The 19,556-nt window shown below is 63.3% G+C and overlaps 2 protein-coding genes across 2 annotated transcripts; both read right to left on the reverse strand.

The window, feature by feature from the left end:
- Positions 1-51: 51 nt before the first annotated feature.
- Positions 52-5,863, reverse strand: CASTOR1 (cytosolic arginine sensor for mTORC1 subunit 1). Its single transcript, XM_085076250.1, has 9 exons — positions 5,635-5,863; positions 5,461-5,531; positions 2,994-3,187; positions 2,763-2,895; positions 1,867-1,990; positions 1,218-1,331; positions 1,049-1,131; positions 832-926; positions 52-749 (listed from the first exon to the last, which is right to left on the reverse strand). Exons 1-9 carry the CDS (start codon positions 5,856-5,858, stop codon positions 684-686), a joined length of 1,104 nt encoding a protein of 367 aa, XP_084932376.1. The 5' UTR covers positions 5,859-5,863; the 3' UTR covers positions 52-683.
- A 1,205-nt stretch (positions 5,864-7,068) lies between these two features.
- On the reverse strand, positions 7,069-18,254 carry TBC1D10A (TBC1 domain family member 10A). Its single transcript, XM_085076249.1, has 9 exons — positions 17,992-18,254; positions 14,715-14,814; positions 11,428-11,535; positions 11,165-11,271; positions 10,495-10,609; positions 10,209-10,274; positions 9,014-9,203; positions 8,606-8,760; positions 7,069-8,400 (listed from the first exon to the last, which is right to left on the reverse strand). Exons 1-9 carry the CDS (start codon positions 18,189-18,191, stop codon positions 8,008-8,010), a joined length of 1,434 nt encoding a protein of 477 aa, XP_084932375.1. The 5' UTR covers positions 18,192-18,254; the 3' UTR covers positions 7,069-8,007.
- Positions 18,255-19,556: the final 1,302 nt, after the last annotated feature.

The raw sequence follows: 19,556 nt of genomic DNA on the forward strand, positions 1-19,556 counted from the left end.
TGCCACCACCACAGGGACCAGCTCTGGGCAACCCCCTGGGCCACACAGAAATAAAAATAGTAAGAATTTTATTGACTTATTAAAAACTATGTGAAAATACAATTTGTGAGGAGCTGGGGGTCACTGTCACCCTTCTATGACAGGTAACAGCCAGGGCTGGGAGTGAACCACAGTCCCCCCACTGCCCCCTTGGAGATTTTTGGGGTGCTAGGGGTAACCCCAGCTCCAGGAATGCTCTCCCCTCCATAGGGCTGGTCCAGGGGTGTCCCTGAGCATCATGGCCAACCCTCCCTTCCCAAGGGCACCACCCCTGGAGACACATCCCATCAGCCCCAGGGTGGCCCCTATAGCACCACGGTGACACATCACTGCTCTTTGGCATGTCCCCTCCGTGTCCCCTCCACCTGGACACACCCACTCTCCCCCAGCCCACCCACCCCTCACAGGCCAGGCTGGAGGGAGAGGATGGCATGCAGGGACTGACCCCTCTCCCGTGGGACACTGGCCCACTGCCACAAGGCCACCATGTCCCCAAAGCCACCACATCCCCAGCACACAGGGAGCGAAGCTCTGCCGCGTGCTGGAGGATCATTAAAATCAAAAGTTAACGAATAGGGGTGGGGAGGAGGGGAGACCCCACCCTGCAACAGCCCTGGGCCACCCAGCGTGGTGACAGCCAGCTGCTATCTGCTGCTCTCCTGCCGCTGCTGCAGCAGCTGGATGACCTCAGCGATGCCTTCCTCGGGGACCTGCCAGGGGGACAGAGGAGGTGTCAGTCCCAGGGGACACCCCAGAGATGGCAGGGGTCCCTGGGGAGGGGCAGTGGCTCACCAAGGCGTGATCGAAGTTGAAGGTGCTGATGTAATAGGCTGAGATGTCGGCAGCTGCCAGCGGCTCCGCGATCTGCGCCACGATGCCACACTCATCTGGGGGGACACGGGGGGTCCCAGGTCACTGCCATGGGGACATACAGGGACAGCAGTGCCCCACAGTGCTCTCTGGGCGGTGATGGCACAAGAGGGGACGTGGCTGCTACGGCCACACTCACCGAAGCCGAGGGGCTGCCCCCCGATCCGCACCATCCGCCACAGCTCCCCCGTCGAGCTGGTCAGCAGGAGGTCACTGGGGAACCTGAGGGGGAAAAGCCAAGTGTCACCCCAACCATGAGCCCCCAGAGCCAGGGACAGAGGGACAGACAGCCCAGGGGTGGCACCTACCGCTTCTGGGTCTCAGCATCCATCACGATGGAGATGTAGCCCTCGATGAGGGAGAAGGAGAAGAAGGTGATGGAGTCGAGGTCCTGGCTGCTGGTGGCTGCATCCCATGGGGGGCTGGAGAGGGGGAAGGGGACACAGGGAGGGGTCACAACCCCCAAAATGGGGAGGAGAAGGGTTTGGTGATAGCACTGGGTGCCTGAGCATCACGTTGAGGTGCTGCAGGGTGGGGGACAGGGGACAGGAGCAGGCAGTCCCAGCAGGGTCTGCAGCTCATGGGTGACACCAGGTTTTCAGGTGTTCCCAAAAGGCCACGGTCACTCTGGAGCAGGAGTGTGCCACCAGAAGGGACCCCATCCCAGGGGACACGGGAGGACCTGGCCAGGAGCATTCCCTCCCCCCAGCAGCATTCCAAACGCACCCCCTCCTGCTTTACAGTCTCCCCCCAGGCTTTGCTACAATGGTGGCTTTGTCCCTCGTGTCACCTTGGGGTTCCCACCCCTCACAGTGCAGCTCCCGGGAGGGCAAAACCCGTTTGGAAAACACACCCAGAGCCTGAAAACCCACTGGGAGCAGTGGCTGGGACACGTCACCACAGTTCAGGTGGCACCGGGCAAGGGGCCACCCCCGGGTCCCCACCCCTGGGACTCACCTGTGGGAGTAGAAGAGGACGTCGATGAGCATGGTGGCAATGGCGGGCAGCGTGTCGGGGGCCACCGTCAGGACACAGAAGCGGGTCTGGGGGCTCTGAACAGGGTGCAGCGTGGGGCTGGCGGCTGGCAGGGGAACGGCCGCGCGTCAGGCCTGGGGACAGCTCGGGGACAGTCCCGCAGTGCCACCCCGTGGCCACCGCGCCCACAGCCCGGAGTCCCTCAGGGAGCAGAGGGGTGGCCCGGAGGTCTCCAAGGATGTGGGTACCACCGGTGGGAGCTGCAGCATCTCGGTGGGGACCAGGTAGCCCTGGGGACAGGGTGACCCTGGGGGTCCCACAAAGATACAAGTACTACAGGTGGCACTTGGAGCACCTTGGTGCTTGAGGGACCAGTTCGCCCTTGGGGACAGGGTGGCCCTGGGTGTCCCCCAGGCATGTGAGTACCTCCACTGGAAACTCGAGCATGTTGGTGGGGTCCCCCAAATAAGTAGGTACCAGTGGTGGGAGCAGGAGCACCTTAGCAGGGACTGAGTGGTCCTGGGGACAGGATGAGTCCTCCAGGATGTGGGAACCACCCATGGGAGCCACATCCTGGCAGGGACTGGATGGCCCTGGGACAGCGTGGCCTGGCAACAGGGTGGCCCTGGGGATCCCCTATAGTTATGGGTTCTACTGGTCTGAGCTGGAGCATCTCAGCAGGGACCAGGTGGCCCTGGGGGTCCCCCAAGGATGTGAGTACCTCCAGTGGGAGCTGGAGCATCTCAGTGGGGCCTGCGTGCCCCTGGGACAGGATGGCCCAGGAGGTCCCTCAAGGACATGGGTACCACCAGCTGTAGCTGGAGCATCTGGATGGGGACTGGGTGGCCCTAGGGGACATGGGACCCATTGTCACTCACCCGGCTTGGGCTTGAGGAAGCCGTTGCTCACGTCATCACAGGTGACAGGGACACACTCGCCACTCTCCTCCTTGTAGATGTCGAACTCCCCGGCCAGCGTGTGGATCACTACGGGCAGGTCCCGCTCCCGCACCTGCCCCGGGGCACAGCATCAGGGCTGGGCTGCCACCCCTCCTGCAGGGCACAGCGGGACCCTTGGGACAGCCAGCCAGGTGCGCCATGGTCACTCACCAGGATGAAGTCTGTCTGGTACGTGGAGAGCATCAGCACAGAGACGTGGTGCTCAGCCAGCGGCGCGATGACCGACCGCGCGATCTTGGTGACGCCAGTGGCCTGGCTGCCGGAGGGTTCCCGCCCGTTGGAGACCACGCTGAGCACCAGCCATGTGGAATCTGCCACCTGCATGAACTCGGAGGGTGGCAGCTCTGCAAGGGACAAGGGACACTGAGGCAGGTGGCTCCCCGGGGCTCAGCATAGCTGGACACAGAGCCAGAGCCGGCTCTGGCACCATGTGTCACTGTCCCTGGGGTGATGAGCAGACCCAGGACAGGACCATCCCCAGGCATGGGGACACTGGTTTGGGGGTGCAGATGAGCCCCATCCACAGGTAGAATAAGCCAGACAGGACTCTGCTGCTCCACACTGAGACTTGGCCATAGGGATTGGGGGGGGGCCAAGGCTACAGCCCCCCCTCAAACCCCAGGACATGTCTCTCGTCCCTGTGCCAGCCCCCCAGGCTGGGTGCACAGGGCTGTTGGCATTACACCCCAAAAACAGCACCACCAGGGCTCTGGGGCTGCCCAGCTCATTCCCTGTCCCCAGGAGCCCCCAGCCCAGTGATGTGCATGGGGCACCAGAGGGGACAAGGGGAGGGTCATCCCACTGTCCTGGGGGTCCCAGCACCTGGTGCCAGCCTGGTGGGGAGAGCCCAGGCTGGTACAGGGCCACAGCTGCTTCCCAGATACCTGCTGGTATTGGCAGGATGGGCATTTGCCAGATGTTCCTGCCTCCCACCCATCTTGTTCCCACTCTCCTGCCCAGGAGAGGGGTTGCTGGCCCTGTTGGGGCACCTGGGGACTCAGCCAGGCTGCCCCCTCCTCTCTGGGACAAGGGGGGGCACGCAAGGGATCTCCAATTCACTCCTCCCATCCAGGAAAGGTGGGAGGCAGCTCCCATGGGAGACCCCACAAGCCACCAGCCCTTTGTGGGGTTGGCACCCGCTGCCCCAGCCCAGCTGAGACCCCAAACTCATCACACCAATGGAGGAGGGGAGATCGCATAGGGTGGGGTCCTGTGCCCACTGGGGGGGACCCCATCACGGGACAGGCTCCGTACCCCACTCCCAAACTCGGCCCGGGGCAGGGCGGGAGCAGGGCCGGATCCAGAGCCTCGGCGGGTGTTCCCAGCGCCTGTTCCTGTGCAGGAAGCGCCAGAACAGCCTCGGCTCCGGCCCAGGGCCCAGTGCTGGGAACAGGGGGGCGGGACACGGACTCGGGGACATGGGGACCTGTCCCAGAGCTCAGTGCTTAATTGCTTTTCAACACCACCCTGGGCGAGGCTGAGTGCTAGGGGACCCTTCTGTCCCCGTGTCACCCACCCCAGGGCTTAATGCTGATCCCCAAGGGAAGGGGGGTGCAGCCCTCCTCTGCTGGGTGTCTCCTCCCAGCCCGGCAGCGGGGGGCACTGGCAGCCCCCCAGCCAAGGGGGGTTCACAGGGCACTGTGGGGCCGCAGGCTTGCAGGACCATTGTTCAGCATTTCCCGCCCTCCCCTCGGGATTGAGGAATATTTGTCCGCAGGCCCCGAAATAAAACAATACGTGGGGAACAGCTCTGGCTCTGGGAGCGGCGAGAGCCCGGAACACAGTCCTGTTCTGCAGCAAAAGGAGGTGAGAGCGGGACCTGGCCGTGAGTGCCCGTGGCCGGCGTGCTGACCCTTGTTCCTTGGGGCACGGCCAAGGATACACTACGCCCGGCTCCTGCGGCCTCGGCAGGAAGGTTTGGGCGTGGGAAGCCGGGCCGGGATCCGGACCCTCTGGCTCAGCCCGTCGGGCCGGTACCCCCGGCAGGACCGGCGGTGAGGGTGATGCACGGCACGCGCCGGGTCACCAGCGCCGGGGACGTCACCAAATGGCGCATCACTGGGAGAGGGACTGGCTTGGAAGGGATCAAACCTCCCCAGGACATCCCAAAAACTGGTGGCCCCTGCTGTCGGCCAGGGTTCACCCCTGCCAGCCTGGCTGGACCTGCACTTTGCCCTCCTCTACCAAAGCACCAGCTGGCTCTCACCGGGCGGAGGGACAAGATGAAATTGGACACGGGAATGATGACAGCTCCAGAGCCTGGAGCGCTGCCCGCGGGCATCCCGGAAGGTCCCTGCTCCCTGCCGGGAGCACCCGGGCTTCAGGCTGGCACCGGGCTCTCCGCAGGCCATCCCCACAGCCCGGTGCCGCGAGCTGGGCGGCAGCTCTGCCCGGAGGAGCTGTCGGAGCGAGGGCAGCCACGCCGGGAGAGCCTCGGCCGGGCAAGCCCGTACAGCGCCGGCGCAGGCGCCAGGGGGACGGGATGGGCATGTTCCGAGGGAGCCAAGCACAAGCCGGGACTCGCTCCCTGCGGCCCAGGCGTGGAGCCGGGCTGGGGACGCGCACAGCTCGTGCCCGCGGTGCCAGCCCGCCCTGCCAGGAGCCCACCGCGCGGTACCTTTGAAGCCCTCCTCGTCCAGCATGACCGTGTAGTCCTCGGGGGTCTCCGTCAGGCTGAAGAACTTGCATCTGAAGAAGAAGAAATCTGTGCTGCTGATCCCAAAACCGCCGCCGTCTCCCGGGGCCGGGAGTCGGGGGAGGAGGAGGGTGGCGAAGGGAGAAAGGCCGGTACCGGCAGCGCTGGGGCAGGAAGAGCAGCTTGAGCAGGGGGTGGGTGTAGAGCCAGAGCCCGCGGCGGGCCAGGCTCAGCACCCGCACCCGGTGCTCCAGGATGTGCAGGTCCATGGCGGCCGCGCCGCCCCGGGAACCGCCGCCGACGCCGCTATAAGGGCGGACACGGGACCGCCCCGGGACCGCCCCGCATCGCCCCGGGACCGGGCCGGGACCGCCCCGCATAGCTCCGGGACCGCCCTCGCGCAGCACCGCACCGCCCCGGGACCGCCCCGGAACAGCCCCGCATCGCTTTGGCACCGCCCTGTGACCGCCTGCACCGCCCAGGGACCGATGCTGGAACGCCCCGCATCGCTCCGGGACCGCCCTGGGACCGCCGGCATGGCCCCGGCACCGCCCCGCGTCGCTTCGGGACCCGACCCGGTACCGCCCCGCACCGTCCCGGGACAACCCCGACACCGCCTCGCTTTGCGAGAGAGGCAACGACCCCCGGTGCTCCGGCAGCAGCCTCAGTTCAGAACCCCGGAGTGCCCGACCCGCGGGACGCCCGCACCGGAGCCGTGAGACCAGCCCTATACAGAACTCCAAACCAGCCCAACTTCAGCGTTCCGGGGTGCCCGGAGCAGCTCCAACTCAGAGTCCCGGGGTACCCCCGAGCTGCAGCCCTGGGGGTGCCCAACCGAGGGAGAGCCTCCGAGAGCCTACTGCCAACCCCACCCAGCACCCAACCGGGTCCTACATGCTCAGCCCCAACACCAGGCCTGGAGAGGGGATTCACCAAACCAGGGCCACCTCCCGGGAGAAAGGGGTTTGCTGGAGGGAGGAATGGAGGTTTGGGCAGAATTCCTGCTTGCAGGAAGCAGGAAAGATGCCCTGGGCACCACTTTACCGGTGGGAAGCTGAGCTCTGGGGTGTCATGGGATTAATTAGCAGTCTCCTGGCTCCCTTCAGCCACAGGAGCTGTGACACTGGGAGAGGGGGAAAAGGCCTGGGTGCTGGGATGGGAGTGCACCCCATGGTACCCACCAGGCCCTGGCAGCCACCACTGTCACAAGCTGGGGCAAGTCTCATCCTCCTCCCATTCCACTTCAAACGGGCAGCTCCAGGGCTGGGTGAGACAGTAGGGCAGGGTCACCCTCTGCGGTGACAGAGCAGTGACAGAGCGGTGACAGCAGCTGCACCCTTCCCAGGACTCTGCCCAGCACCTACCCCCAGGACCAGGGCACCCAGGAGAAATGGGACCCAGGGGAGGGTGCATGCCAGGGTCAGTGTCCATGGCAAACAGGATGCAGGGCAGGGGACTCCCCCGGGATGGAGAACGACGGGGAGGTGGGGTCCAGGTCCGGGTGTCTCCTCAAAGCTGGTACTGATGCAGGAATTGGGAGGTGACACCCTTCACCCCCCATCCCAGGCCAAGATAGGTGGGATCCAGGGCTGCGCCTTTACACACTCGCTTTATTGACCCCTTTGTACAAAACTGCTTTTCCCGCTTTATTTTACAAACCCACCACCCACCCTCGGGGAGGGCAGGGGGGGGCAGAGGGGACCCCACAACCAGGGAGCACCTGGCTGCTGCTCACCCACCCCCTCTCACCTGCACTGGGGCCTGGGGGGGGCGGCAGTGGTGGGGTGAGCCCTGGCAGGGTAAACACTCCCCCTGAGCTGTGGGGAGCTTGGGGATGGGAGGGGATGGGAGGGGATGGGAGGGGATGGGATGGGGGGGCTTTAGCCCCAAAACTCGGCATCAACTCCCGCTGCCTCCAGCGCATCCTGCCTCGGTCCCTGTCCTGCCTCAGAGGAATAATAAATAGGCTCAGTGAGTAGGTAAGTTGGGTACTACATATAGGGCTACAGCTTGATATATCCTCACTAGATAAAGAGGGGGGCAAGGGGTCCCCCGGCTCCTCGAGTAACCCCAGTGCCCTGCGCCAGGCCTAAGTGCTCGGGAAGCGGGGCTGGGGCTGCCCGGCTGGCGCAGGGTGGGGGCTACTGGAGGGACCTGGGGGGTGATGGGTCGAGGGGCTCTGGGACGGGGAGAAGGGCCCGAGGGGCAGCCCAGCCCCCCAGCGTGGGGAGGGAGCTCGGGTGGCTCAGCCACCCCCTGCCCGGGCTCCCACCGCTCGTGGTGCCAGCACCCTGCGGGGTGGGCACCCAGCACAGACCCACGGTGTCCCCTTTGGTCACCACACCTGGCCAAGCTCTGCAGACACCCCACGGGGACCACGCTGTCCTCACGGAGCCGCACAGCCCCCCTGTCCCATCCCTCCAGCTCAGAGCCCCCAGCGCCGGGTGCCAGGGGTCCCCCTCGGTGTCCTTGCGCCCGGGTCCGTGCGCAGCCCCGCTGAGCCCGGCTGCCCCGGGGGTGGGCCGGGCCCTACAAGTACGTGTCCTCGCTCTCCCGGGAGCTCAGGCTCTCCTTGGACTGGTGGTGGGGGGAGACCTGGGGGTGCAGCAGCTCCCGGGTCGTGCCGGGCGCCCCGTTGCCCTCGGCCCCGGGGCCATTGGCGGGACTGGCCGGGCTCTTTTCCCGGCTCTTCTCCTTGCTCTTGCGCGCCTTGGGCACGGGGGCGGGCCCGGGGGAGACGATGATGGAGGGGACGGGCTCCAGCGCCTTTCGGGGGGCAGGCTCCGCCTCGCTGATGGCCTTGGCGCCGTGCAGGCGCGGGGGGGACTTGCACTGCAGCTCCCCGTGCGTCTCCCGCCACTTCTTCAGCTGGATCAGGTGCTCTCGCTCGATCTGACGCTCCGTCACCGGCAGCTCGATGACCTGCGGGGACACTTGTGCCATCAGCACCTGCCCCAGCAGTGACAGTGCCACATGGGCTGGGTGTGGGATCCCTCTCAGGGCAGAGACAACCCCTAACCAAGCTTTTTGGGGGCTGCTCCCATGCTATGCTCCATGTGCCCACCCAGGGACAACCCAGTCTGGCAGCACTGGCCAGCTGGGTGGCAATGGGCCCCCATCACCTCACCTCCTGCACCAGGAAGGCCTCCTGCATGATTTTGGGGCTGAGGGCCCTCAGCCTCTCCATGGTCTCATACTGGCCCTGGCAGGACTTGAGCTTGTCCGAGGAGCCCAGGGTGTGTTTGAGTAGCACCAGGCCCACCCGGAAGATGATCTTCACTCCTGCAAGAGGAAACGTGAGGCAGCAAGTACCAGGCAGGACAGGGTGATGCTGCCACCATGTCCCTCAAACGCTGTGGGGCACCAGATCCCAGAGTCAGCACATGCAAGAGGGTGGATTTGGGATGTACATGCCTCGTAACTCCCAGGAAAACAGCTCATCTCCACCCCAGGCACATGGATGCCCCACACCTGCAGGTCCCATGGCTGTGGGGAGTGCAGTCACGCTGGGAGGAAGATGGTGGGGAGCTCCTACCTTCACAGAAGAACATGTCCCAGACGCGCAGGACGGAGCTCCAGGGCAGCGTGCGGGAGAAGGCGCACATGAACCACTCCGTCATATACAGGATGGGGTCAATCTTCTGCTTGCTCAGGTGCTTATAGGCCACAGGTGAGACCTTGTGCAGCAGTGAGAAGAGGATCTGCCCATCCAGCTGGATGGCTTCCTGCAGAACAGGGACAAGCATCCCCGTGAACACCTGGGCCCTGGGATCAGCCCCCAGTGCCTGGCCCTGACCGGGGCAGCCCAACACTTTCCACCTTATGTGGGAGCAGAGCTGTGTCCCATGGATGCTACACTGAGCCCCCCAACCCTGACTGTGGAATGCTTCTGGGGCCACGGCACAACAGAGAAACTGTGGGAATACCCAGCACCTCCCCAGACCCCCTCTTTCTCCAGGGTGATGAGCTGGGAGAGTTTTTGGCGTGATGTAGAATTGTGGTATTGGGTTGAGAGAGATCTTAAAGCCCATCCCATTCCATCCCCTGTCATGGGCACCTTCCACTATCCCAGGGTACTCCAAGCCCCATCCATCCTGGCCTGGAACACTGCCAGGGATCCAGGGGCAGCCACAGCTTCTCTGGCCACCCTGTGCCAGGGCCTCCCCACCCTCCCAGGGAACAATTCCTTCCCAATATCCCATCTCTCCCTGCCCTCTGGCAGTGGGAAGCCATTCCCTGTGTCCTGTCCCTCCATCCCTTATCCCAAGTCCATCTCCAGCTCTCCTGGATCCCCTTTAGGCACTGGAAGGGACTTTGAGAGCTCCCTGGATCCTTCTCTTCTCCAGGTGAACACCCCCAGCTCTCCCAGCCTGGCTCCAGAGCAGAGGGGCTCCAGCCCTTGGAGCATCTCTGTAGCCTCTTCTGGACTGGCTCCAGCAGCTCCATGTCCTTCCTGTGCTAGGCCCCAAGCTCTGCAGGTGGAGTCTCACCTGAGCAGGGCAGAGGGGCAGAATGCCCCTCCCCTGGTGCCAATGCTGGGAGATCAGCCCAGGGCATGGGGGATTTCTGGATCCCAGTGCACACAGCTGGGGCATGGCCAGCCCTCATGCACCAGCACCCCAAAATCCTTCTCCCCAGGGCTGCTCTTCATCCCAGGGGTTGCCCCAACCCAGGTGCAGCACCTTTCAGGTCCCTGCCTCTGCTGAAGCTACCATGAGCCCTTTACTCACCAGTTTCTCGCTGTAGTAGCCAGGGAGGTACTTCTCACAGATCTGCACCAGGCACCAGAACGCTTGCTGCAAGCCAAGGGACAGCGAGTGAGCGTCCAGGGCATATCCCTGTGACCCCCTCCATGCTTCCAGGGACCACAGGAGGGGGTGGAAGACAGCAGGGCACCCCTGGGGCACTTTGGGCTGCCCTGAGCTGGGCATCCCACTCATAAGCATCCCCCCAAAGGGCCCCACACCCTCCAGGAGACCCCAGCTCTGTCCCCTGCACTGAGCCGCGTGCCCGTACCTCGGCTGGCATGTGCATGAGCAGGACGGCAGCGATGGGCGCCTGGGCCTGGCAGTAGCCCTCCTCCGGGCGGTACAGCGTGTACGCCTTCAGCACCCGGAACAGGTCCTGCTGCCTGCAGAGACACCCCAGGCACACAGAGGTGGAACACGGCATGCATGTGGCCCAGCAGCCTTCCCTGTGCACCCCAGACATGAGCCTGGGTCAGTCCCCAGCTGGGATCCCTTTTCCACACAAACCCTGGGCTACAGGACACGGCGACTCTGCAAAGCTCTGCCCACATCCTGCCTGGATCTGGGAGTCAAGGCAGGGAGACAGCCATCCGGCTCAGGGTGAGCCACGGACAAGCACAGACCCAGCTACAAGTACAGGGGCATGGATGCTCCCCAACACATTGGGAGCAGCATTTTCCTGGTGAAACAGAGGCCACAGGCAGCCACCTCCTCCCTCTGCTCTCCTGCAATGGCAATTCCCACCCCACTGGGTGTTGGAGCCAGTCCAAGTCATCCTGTTTTCGGTCAGTGTCTGGATGCTCTGTGACTGTGGGAGCATAAGGGACTGTTGGGGAAATGGGGAGGACACTGGGGACATGGGTGTAGCTCCATGAGCTGGGACAGACAGTGTCCACCCCTTGGCTGCTGAGGACTGGACACACAGTAGCTCCACATACCCATGGCCTCCACGTGAGACGAACATCTCATGGAAGGGGAACTGCCGATGGAGATCCCGCTCGATCACATCCAGCCACTTCGGATCTCCTGTGAGGAGGTCCAGTTCCTGGGGAGGAGAGTATTGGGGTGAGCAACACCCTTGACACCCTCTCCTTCTGAGATGTCTGTGACCCCAGCATATGCCCAAGCCTTGGAAGGAGCAGGAACCATCCCAGCACTGTCCCCTCCCCAGTGGTGCAGGATGGTCCCCAGCAGGACTCACATCAAACTTGCCCATGTTCTGCTCCAACTTGACCTTGCTCCCAGAGAGGTACTGCCAGGCACGGCCCCGCAGCGAGGGTGGGATCCCCTTCTGGCACCGCAGCCGGATCTGCAGGAGAGACACAGCCGTCACGGGAAAATCACGGAGCACTGGGAAACAAAGAGGCTCCTGGGGCAAGGTGGGAGCCAGGCCAACACCACGGCCACAGGCTGGTCCCCTGCTGCTTCCCAAACAAGGGAAAGAGTCCCTGAGCCCCTGGGATGTAGGGATGCCAGCTGGAATGGTAGTCAAGGCTGCACCAGCAGCATGGGGGAGCTGCCAGGGGCCCAGCCGAGGCTTTGTGGCTTGCAAGCAGCTCCAAACAAGTCTGGCATTGCCTCAAAGCCGGGTCCTGCTGGGAGCTGGAAAAGCAAACATTGGAGCCGAGGTGGGGAGCGGGTGGCTCTGTCCAAATGGGAAGCACTGAGGACACAGGGGAGGCTCTCCAGTCCCCAGCCTAGTCCCCCACTCCCCCATGGGGCCATGGAAAGCAGGGATGTTCACTCTGCCAAGTGTCTCAGCCTTTCCACCTACTCATCTTGGGCAGAAGGGCAGGTCTGGTCCCAGCTCCACGCACTACCGGATCCTGAGGCCCCTGGGGCCAGCTCCGTGCCCACAGTCTGCCCCTGGTTTCCTTGGCACTGGGCACCAGCCAGGACCAAAGTCCAGGTGAGGCAGTCAGTACCTACCCTGTGTGGGGAGCTGAGCCAGCTAAACCCTGGTGCAGCCTGCAGCAGGGACCAAACCAGTGCCCCCAGCATCCTGCTCCAGCTCCTCATCAGAGCAGCAGCTCCAAATCACAGAATGGTAGAATAATTTGGGTGGGCAGGGACATTAAAGACCCCCTCATTTCAAAGCTCCTGCCACGGGCAGGGACACCTTCCACTATCCCAGGCTGCCCTAAGCTCCATCCGTCCTGGCCTTGGACACTGCCAGGGATCCAGGCATAGCCACAGCTTCTCTGGGCACCCTGTGCCAGGGCCTGCCCACTCTCACAGGGAGCAATTCCTTCCCAATATCCCATCTAGCCCTGCCCTCTGGCAGTGGGAAGCCATTCCCTGTGTCCTGTCCCTCCATCCCTTGTCCCAAGTCCCTTTCCAGCTCTCCTGGAACTTCTTTGGGCACTGGAAGTGTTCTCCAGGTGAACACCTGCAGCTCTCCCAGCCTGGCTCCAGAGCAGAGGGGGTCCAGCCCCCAGAGCAGCTCCGTGGCCTTCTCTGGACTCCTCCAGCAGCTCCACATTCTTGTATGTCCTTCTCCCCACAGTCCTCAGCCAGGGCATGCAGCAAGGTGAGCCCCACAAGCCTGGTGCTTTCATCAAAGTTACCCCCCACAACACCCTGCAAAACCCCAGCACAGCCTCCACTCCTCATGTCCCTGCTCAGGTGGCACATGCTAACTGTGCCAGGGCCCTGTGAACAGTGGCCAACAGCTCCCAAATCCTCCCCAGGCCTCTCCTGCCTGCTCAGGGCTGCGTTTCACTGTTTGCTGGAGCAACTGGGGAGCAGATGGTTGTTTCCAAGCACAGTACCACCAACTCCCCAGGGGGTTTTTGCTGCTCTCTCACTGGTTGTTTACCCAGGCAGGTCCCTTTGTGCCAGCAGGAAACGCGGCGGGTGATGCCCAGGACTGCTGTGGGTAGCTCCATGGCGGCTGACAGCTCCCGTTTCGAGCCAGCTCCCCTTCCTGCTGGCCAAGCTGCCAGGAAGGAAACCGCCTCGCTGGGTTTCAGTTCGGCAGCCCCTCCAGCTGGCCAGGCCAGTGCTGCTGGGGGCGAGCACCTCATCCCCTTGGTTCCACACAGGATCCTGCCATCACCCCCACGATCCCACTGTGCTCTTCCAGGGCCTGGGAGTGTGTCTGGGCTGAGGGATACCAAAAGCAAGGTGAAGTCGGAGTGCTGCCCACGCCAGGAGAGCAGTGGGAGCTGCCCACCTACACATCTGTCCTCCTTCCAGCACGCGGTGTTGGCACGGCTCAGCACCATGAAGGATGTGGGGTCAAGCTCTGCTGGGATCAGGGCCAGGCAGGGAGCCTTTTGGGATGCTGGGATGCTGGAGTGGTGCAGGTGTGAGCAAGCCCGGCAGTAGCTGGCCCAAGGGATCCCTGGGCTGCCTGCCAACCCCGGTGAGGCAGCCAGAAAAGTACTGGGGTTTTTCAGAGACTCAGGGAGCTCCCCCGGAGCAGCAGAGACCTATACCAAGCAGGCTCCTGCCAGACCAAGGATAGCTGACAGCATCCAAGGCCAGGCCTGGCAGTCTTCCCTGAACAGCCCCAGGGATCCAGGCACAGAGCAGCATTCCGGAGCAGCCTCTCCAAAGCTCCAGGCATGGATTTTTGCTGCTGGACAGACTATACGGCACATCAGCCCCAACAGAGACTCCCAGGAGCTCGGCCCAAGCACGAGGGAGCTGCTCTGCCAGGCACAGGGCTGCTGAAGCATTGCCCCCGTCCCAGAGAGCACCCTGCGGCACACAGCCGGAGGGCGGCGGAAATCGCCCGCAGAACAAAGCGCCCGCCTGCCGTGGCCCAGAAAGCTCTCCCAAATCCTTTAAGAGCAGCCAAGAAACAGATGAGGGATTCCGGTGTCATTCACCAGGCACTGAGTGGGGACAGCACTCCAGGCACACAGAGGGGTGCCAGGAGACTCTGCCAGCATAGGGAGGAGGAGGAAGAGAAGGTCCTTCGGCTGCTCTCTGGCACTGCTGTCCCATGCCAGCAGCCTCACCACTCCCCGCAGACACACAGCAGCAATCTGGGACTTGGTGCATCCCAATGCTCACCTCATCCACAAGCTCAGGGGATCAGGGCACACCAGCAAACCAAGCCATGGAGCCACCCCACCAGGAGTCCCCCAGGGACCCCAGCTCACAGACCGGTGTCACGCGCATCAGGCTCAAACATTTCCTACCCAGAGCTTTTTTTGGTCTGCAAGATGCTCAGAACAGAAGTTTCCATGAGCAAACAATTCCCATGGCTGCCTGCAGGCCGCCAAAGAAGCCCTAGGAAGGCTCCAGCCCGGCAGGGAACAGTTGGAGGCAGAAGTGGGCTGGCTCGGGACCACTCAGCTCCCCCAAGCTCCAGTTTCCAAGGGGAATGAACAGTCCATTCAAGCCAACAGCATCATCCAAAGGCAGACAGACGCCTGTCTGCAGGGAACCGGTGACACCAGGCTGCCCCAAAGGGACACTGCTGTGCTTGGCTGTCCCTTCCTGCCACCTCCCAGGGGGGACACAGTTGTCACTTACCTTCTTGTGTTTCTTGGCCATCCACTTGTCCCAGTTGTTGAGCATATCCAGCCACTTGGACTCCCGCTGCCGGAGCACCTCCAAGGGCACCTCCTCCAGCCTGTAGGACCGGGAGAAAGGCTGGTCAGTGGGGTGCCTGGCCCCCTCTGCAGCGCTGGGCCCCCCTGTCCTCCCCAGCACCCTGGGTGCCCCCCATACCCAGGTGGTTGCACCCCTCAAGGCACAGGGCCCAGCTGGACATGCTCGGCAGCGCCAGTGTTTTGGCAGCTGCCAGAAGTGCTCGCCACCCGTGAATGAAATCACCGTGCCAGCACAGCAGCTCAAACCTCTCGGGAGCAGCCTGCACTGCACCCACCACACACTGCACAGACATGCCAGGAAGGTGAGGGGCAGGGAGCACGTCTGGAGCCACAAGCGAGACCTGATCCCTGCAGCACGGGCTGGCTGCACACTGAGAGAGCCAGGGCCATAAGCATCGTGTCATCCACACAGCTCCAGCCATGCTGCACTCCCAACGCCTGGCGCTGCTCCAGGCCCGGCGCTGAGCCCAGGCCAGGGTCCCTTAGGAGGGAGGGGAGTGTTTTCCAGAAACGGCTCAGCCTATCCAGGGAATCCGAATTAACCCTGCCGAGGCTGGGGGGATGCTGCTGCCATGCTGAAGCTGGCACCGTGGCCACCAACCCGCCATGGATGGGTGACAGGCAGCTCGGGCAGACCACAGGCAGGGACATCCAAGGAGAGCAGAAGCTCCTTCCAGCCATCTTAAGACTCAGTGCCTTTCCAGGCTCTGCTCCACCCTGCCCTGTGGCCATGCCAATCCCAGGAAGGGTCAGATCCTTCCTGAGGACTCGAGGACAGTTGCCTGGTGTTGAGCATCCTCCAGCAACCAGCCCCACTACAGGACACGCAGACCCTGCCTCCTCTCTCCACATTCCGAGCCAGAAAGTGAGCGGCACGGCGAGTCCAGGGCCACATCCAGCTGGCAGCACTGACCCGCGCCCTGCCCAACCCTTCCCCGCCGAGTCCCACCCACCGCAGCGAGTGGGACTGGGCGAGCGCGATTGTTCTGAGAGCAAAGCCGCTCCCAAAGGATCTGCTTAGCTTGGCTCCCCACCCTCCCCAGCACGGCCAGTCATGGCCGGCAGCTCCCCAGCCCGGCACGGGGATGGAGGCAGCGCTGGCCTCCAGCCGCGGCTCCGTGAGGCGTGGGAAGCTCGGGAGCGCTGGACGCTGCATACAGGAGCTGGCTGTGGGCCTGCTGGAGCCCGGCCAGCCCAGACTGGAAGCTGTTCCCAGCTGATGGCTGCTTGGCAGCGGGCACGGAGCGAGGACCGGCTGCATTTCATATGGCCGAGGCGGGAGGACAGGGTGGGGGCACTCCAGGCGGGGAAGTGATGGGATGCGCTACGCCAGAAACGCACTCGTCTGCATCCACACTGTGGCTAACATCCCCACAGCTCTGCCTTTCCCGGTGCCCCCAGACCCGCCACGGATGCAGGGACACCCTGCATGCCCTTCCTGTGTTTCCCCTCCCAGTAGGGCAACCCCAACTCTGCCAGTCACAGCAGGAGGTCATGTATTCCCGTTCATCCACTCCTGGACAGACAACGAGCCAATAAAGCCCTGGAGCAGGGCAGGATTGGGCCCCAGCACATCTGCAGGGCACTGGGGAAGGCTCAGTCCCCAGTGACTGCAGCCACCACACTGTCAGCACCCCTGGGAGCAGCCACTTGCCTCCAGCACCACGACCTTCATTCAGAGGAGATGCTGCCTGCTGCACCCCGGGGCAGGAATTCCAGGGACAGCCATAGGAATGACAGTCAGGACAAGTGTCCCCTGAATGTGGTGTGTGGCTCGGACAGGGTGCAGCACCACAGGAAGGAGAGGCCACACCACTCTTGCAGTGCCGAGGGACAAGGTTTATCACCCAGAGTGATGCACCTTGCCCAGTGCCAACATTCCAACCTCCAGCACCTTTTCACCTCGCAGACCCACCCAGTATCACCCACAGGCTTATGGGGGGTGAACACTCAGCTCCTCAAAGACAGGGAAACTGCGGCACAGCTGGAATGAGAGCACCCAGGTGGGCAAAACTCAGGGAGCCCGCTCCAGGCAATGTCCCAGCGGGAGATGATCCAGCTGACACACGCTGTCCCCACTGCCACCCCAGCTTTCTCTGGGCGTTGCTGAGAAAGCAGGGCCAGGAAGGCAAACACCAAACACGCCGCCGAACCAGCTCGACGGCAGCAGCACATTCCTGGGTGTCAGCACCGCCCTGGGGCCCAGCGCCTCGGGTGAGCCTCACTTCCTCCGAGGGTTTCCTCCGTGGTGAAGAGTGACCATGGCGCCTTTGCCAGCACTGCCAACAACGGCTCCCTGGAAGGACACCACGACCAGGCCCCCTTTTCTTGACAGAGGCCAAGAGTCCACTGGAATCAGTGCCTGGAGCTGACCTGACACTGACCTCAGCACACTGGCAGCTCCCAGATCCCAGCTAGGGTGGACACTACTTCCCAATCATTCCCCCTCTTCGGAGGAAGATGGTACAGCTGGAACAGCTTTCGGGGCTCTTCACAGAGCCATCAGAACATCACGGAATAGGTTGAGTTGGAAGGGACATTAAAGACATCACATTCCACCCCATGCCATGGGCAGGGACAACTTCCACTACCTCAGGGTGCTCCAAGCCCCGTCCAGCCTGGACTGGAACACTTCCAGGGATCCAGGGGCAGCCACAGTTTCTGTCAGGGCAACCTGTGCCAAGGTGTCAGCACCCTCACAGGCAACAATTTCTTCCCAATACCCCATCTAACCCTGCCCTCTGACAGAAGGAAGCCATTCCCCCCGATCCTGTCACTCTAGTCCTTGACCAAAGTCAGGAGGCCAGCTCCCTTGCAGCCCCTTTAGGCACTGGAAGGGGCTCTAAGGTCTGCTCGGAGCCTTCTGTTCTCCAGGCTGAACACCTGCAGCTCTCCCAGCCTGGCTCCCTTGTTCACAGCCGGGCTGCTGCGGCCTCCGCCGCGGACACGAACGATGCCTGACACCGGCCCCAGGCGGCCCCGCGCCCAGCCCGGGGGCGGCGGGGACGAACCCCCCCGGGGCGGGGAGAGCCGCGGCCGGCCCGGCCCGGCCCAGCCCCAGGCCCGGCCCTGCGGGGGCCGAGCGGCCGGAGCGCACTGGGCCGCGCCTGGGGCGGCTCCTCCGGGCCTCGGCGCCCCAGTCCCCCCTCGGCCCCTCACGGCCCCATCCCCGGCCCCCCTTCACGGCCCCCACTCACGTCCCCTCGGCGCCGCGGCTGCCCACGATGAAGCCGAACTTATCGACGCGCCGCTCCTCCGGGCCGCCGCCGTTGATCTCGGAGTCGGAGCCGAGCGAGCTGAGCTCATCGCCGCCGGGGTCGGCGAGGCTCTCGCGGGTGCCCGCCAGGCTGCGCCCGCCGGGCGAGCTGGGCCCGCCGCCCCCGCGGCTCTTGGCCATGGCGGCGCCTCAGCGGCGGCGCGGCCGCTCCGCCATGCCGGGACACGGCGGCGGCCCCGCCCCGCCCCAGCCACGCCCCCTCCCTGCACCGCCATTGGGCGGGAGCATGAACTCGACCAATCAGCTGCTAGGATTGCGGCGGGTAGAGCCCGCCCCCAAAGCTGATTGGCCGGGAGGACCTGTCCGTCAAGTGCAGGCGGGTGTCGGTGAGGGGAGGGGCTACGTGCGCCGGCAGTGGGGCAGCGCTGGGCTGGGAGGTACTGGGACCGGTATGAGACATAACGGGATGTACTGGGACCTCTAAGGGATATAACGACCTGTGTGAGATATAACGGGGCTGTACTGGGACTTGTATGAGCCATAACGAGCTGTATTAGGACCAGTATGAGCCAGAGAATGGGTTGTACTAGGACCATTATGGGCCATAACGAGCTGTACTGAGACCAGTACAAGCCACAGGATGGGCTGTACTGGGATCTATATGAGATGTAACACGGTTGTGCTGGAACCTGTATGACATATCATGGGCCTGTACTGGGACCAGTGTGAGATATAAAAGGCTGTGCTGGGACCAGTATGGGCCAGAGCAGAGCTGTACTGGGACCAGACTGAGCAATAGTGGGGCTGCACTGGGGCTGTGCTGGGATGGCACTGCCATTCCAGGAAGCCTGCATAGCGGCACTGCAGGAAGGTTGTGCTGGGAAGCACTGGGGCTGAACGAGGAGTGGACACAGACTGGGATGGGGCACTGGTGGGGGTGTTTCCCACTCCAAAGCTGTCCCTGCCCTGCAGATCCCACAGCCAGACCACCATCGCGTCACCCCATGGTCCCCATCCACAGCAACCCAGACAGGTAAAACCAGCCCGGCTCTCCCAAAAATAACACACCAAAGGATCTGTAGGAGACTGGGATCTGTTGGGACCTGTCCTAGGTAAAGCCTTCCAGGAGCAGGTCCATCCCACCTCCAGACGCTTCTCCCAGAGCCCAGCACTGCGTTTCTTCCTTATTACAGCACAGAACAGGGTATTATTGGAAGGGTCCTTCCCAAGGTGGTACCGTGCCAAAGGAAGAAGGAATGAGGCTCCTTAAAATCAGCAACTCAACCTACTTCCAGATTTTTCTGGCAGCCGGGCCCTGCCAGTCCTTGCCGGTGAAGCGGAAGGCTCTGATGGCAGTTGTTTTGTACCAGATCTCCACACACACAGTCTGTTACAGCACTCATCCCTCAGATTTAGATGGAAACAGGCTGGCAAAGCTCCATGAAAGCGATTTCCAGGGGGAAGTTTTCTTGCTGGAGCGCTGGTAAAGGGGCTTGGCTGAAAATGTCACCTAGGGAATGGAGGGAACAGCTCCCACCGGGAAGC

This window comes from Lichenostomus cassidix, chromosome 15, assembly GCF_008360975.1.
Source record: "Lichenostomus cassidix isolate B80296 chromosome 15, HeHo_3.0, whole genome shotgun sequence".
NCBI lineage: Eukaryota > Metazoa > Chordata > Aves > Passeriformes > Meliphagidae > Lichenostomus > Lichenostomus cassidix.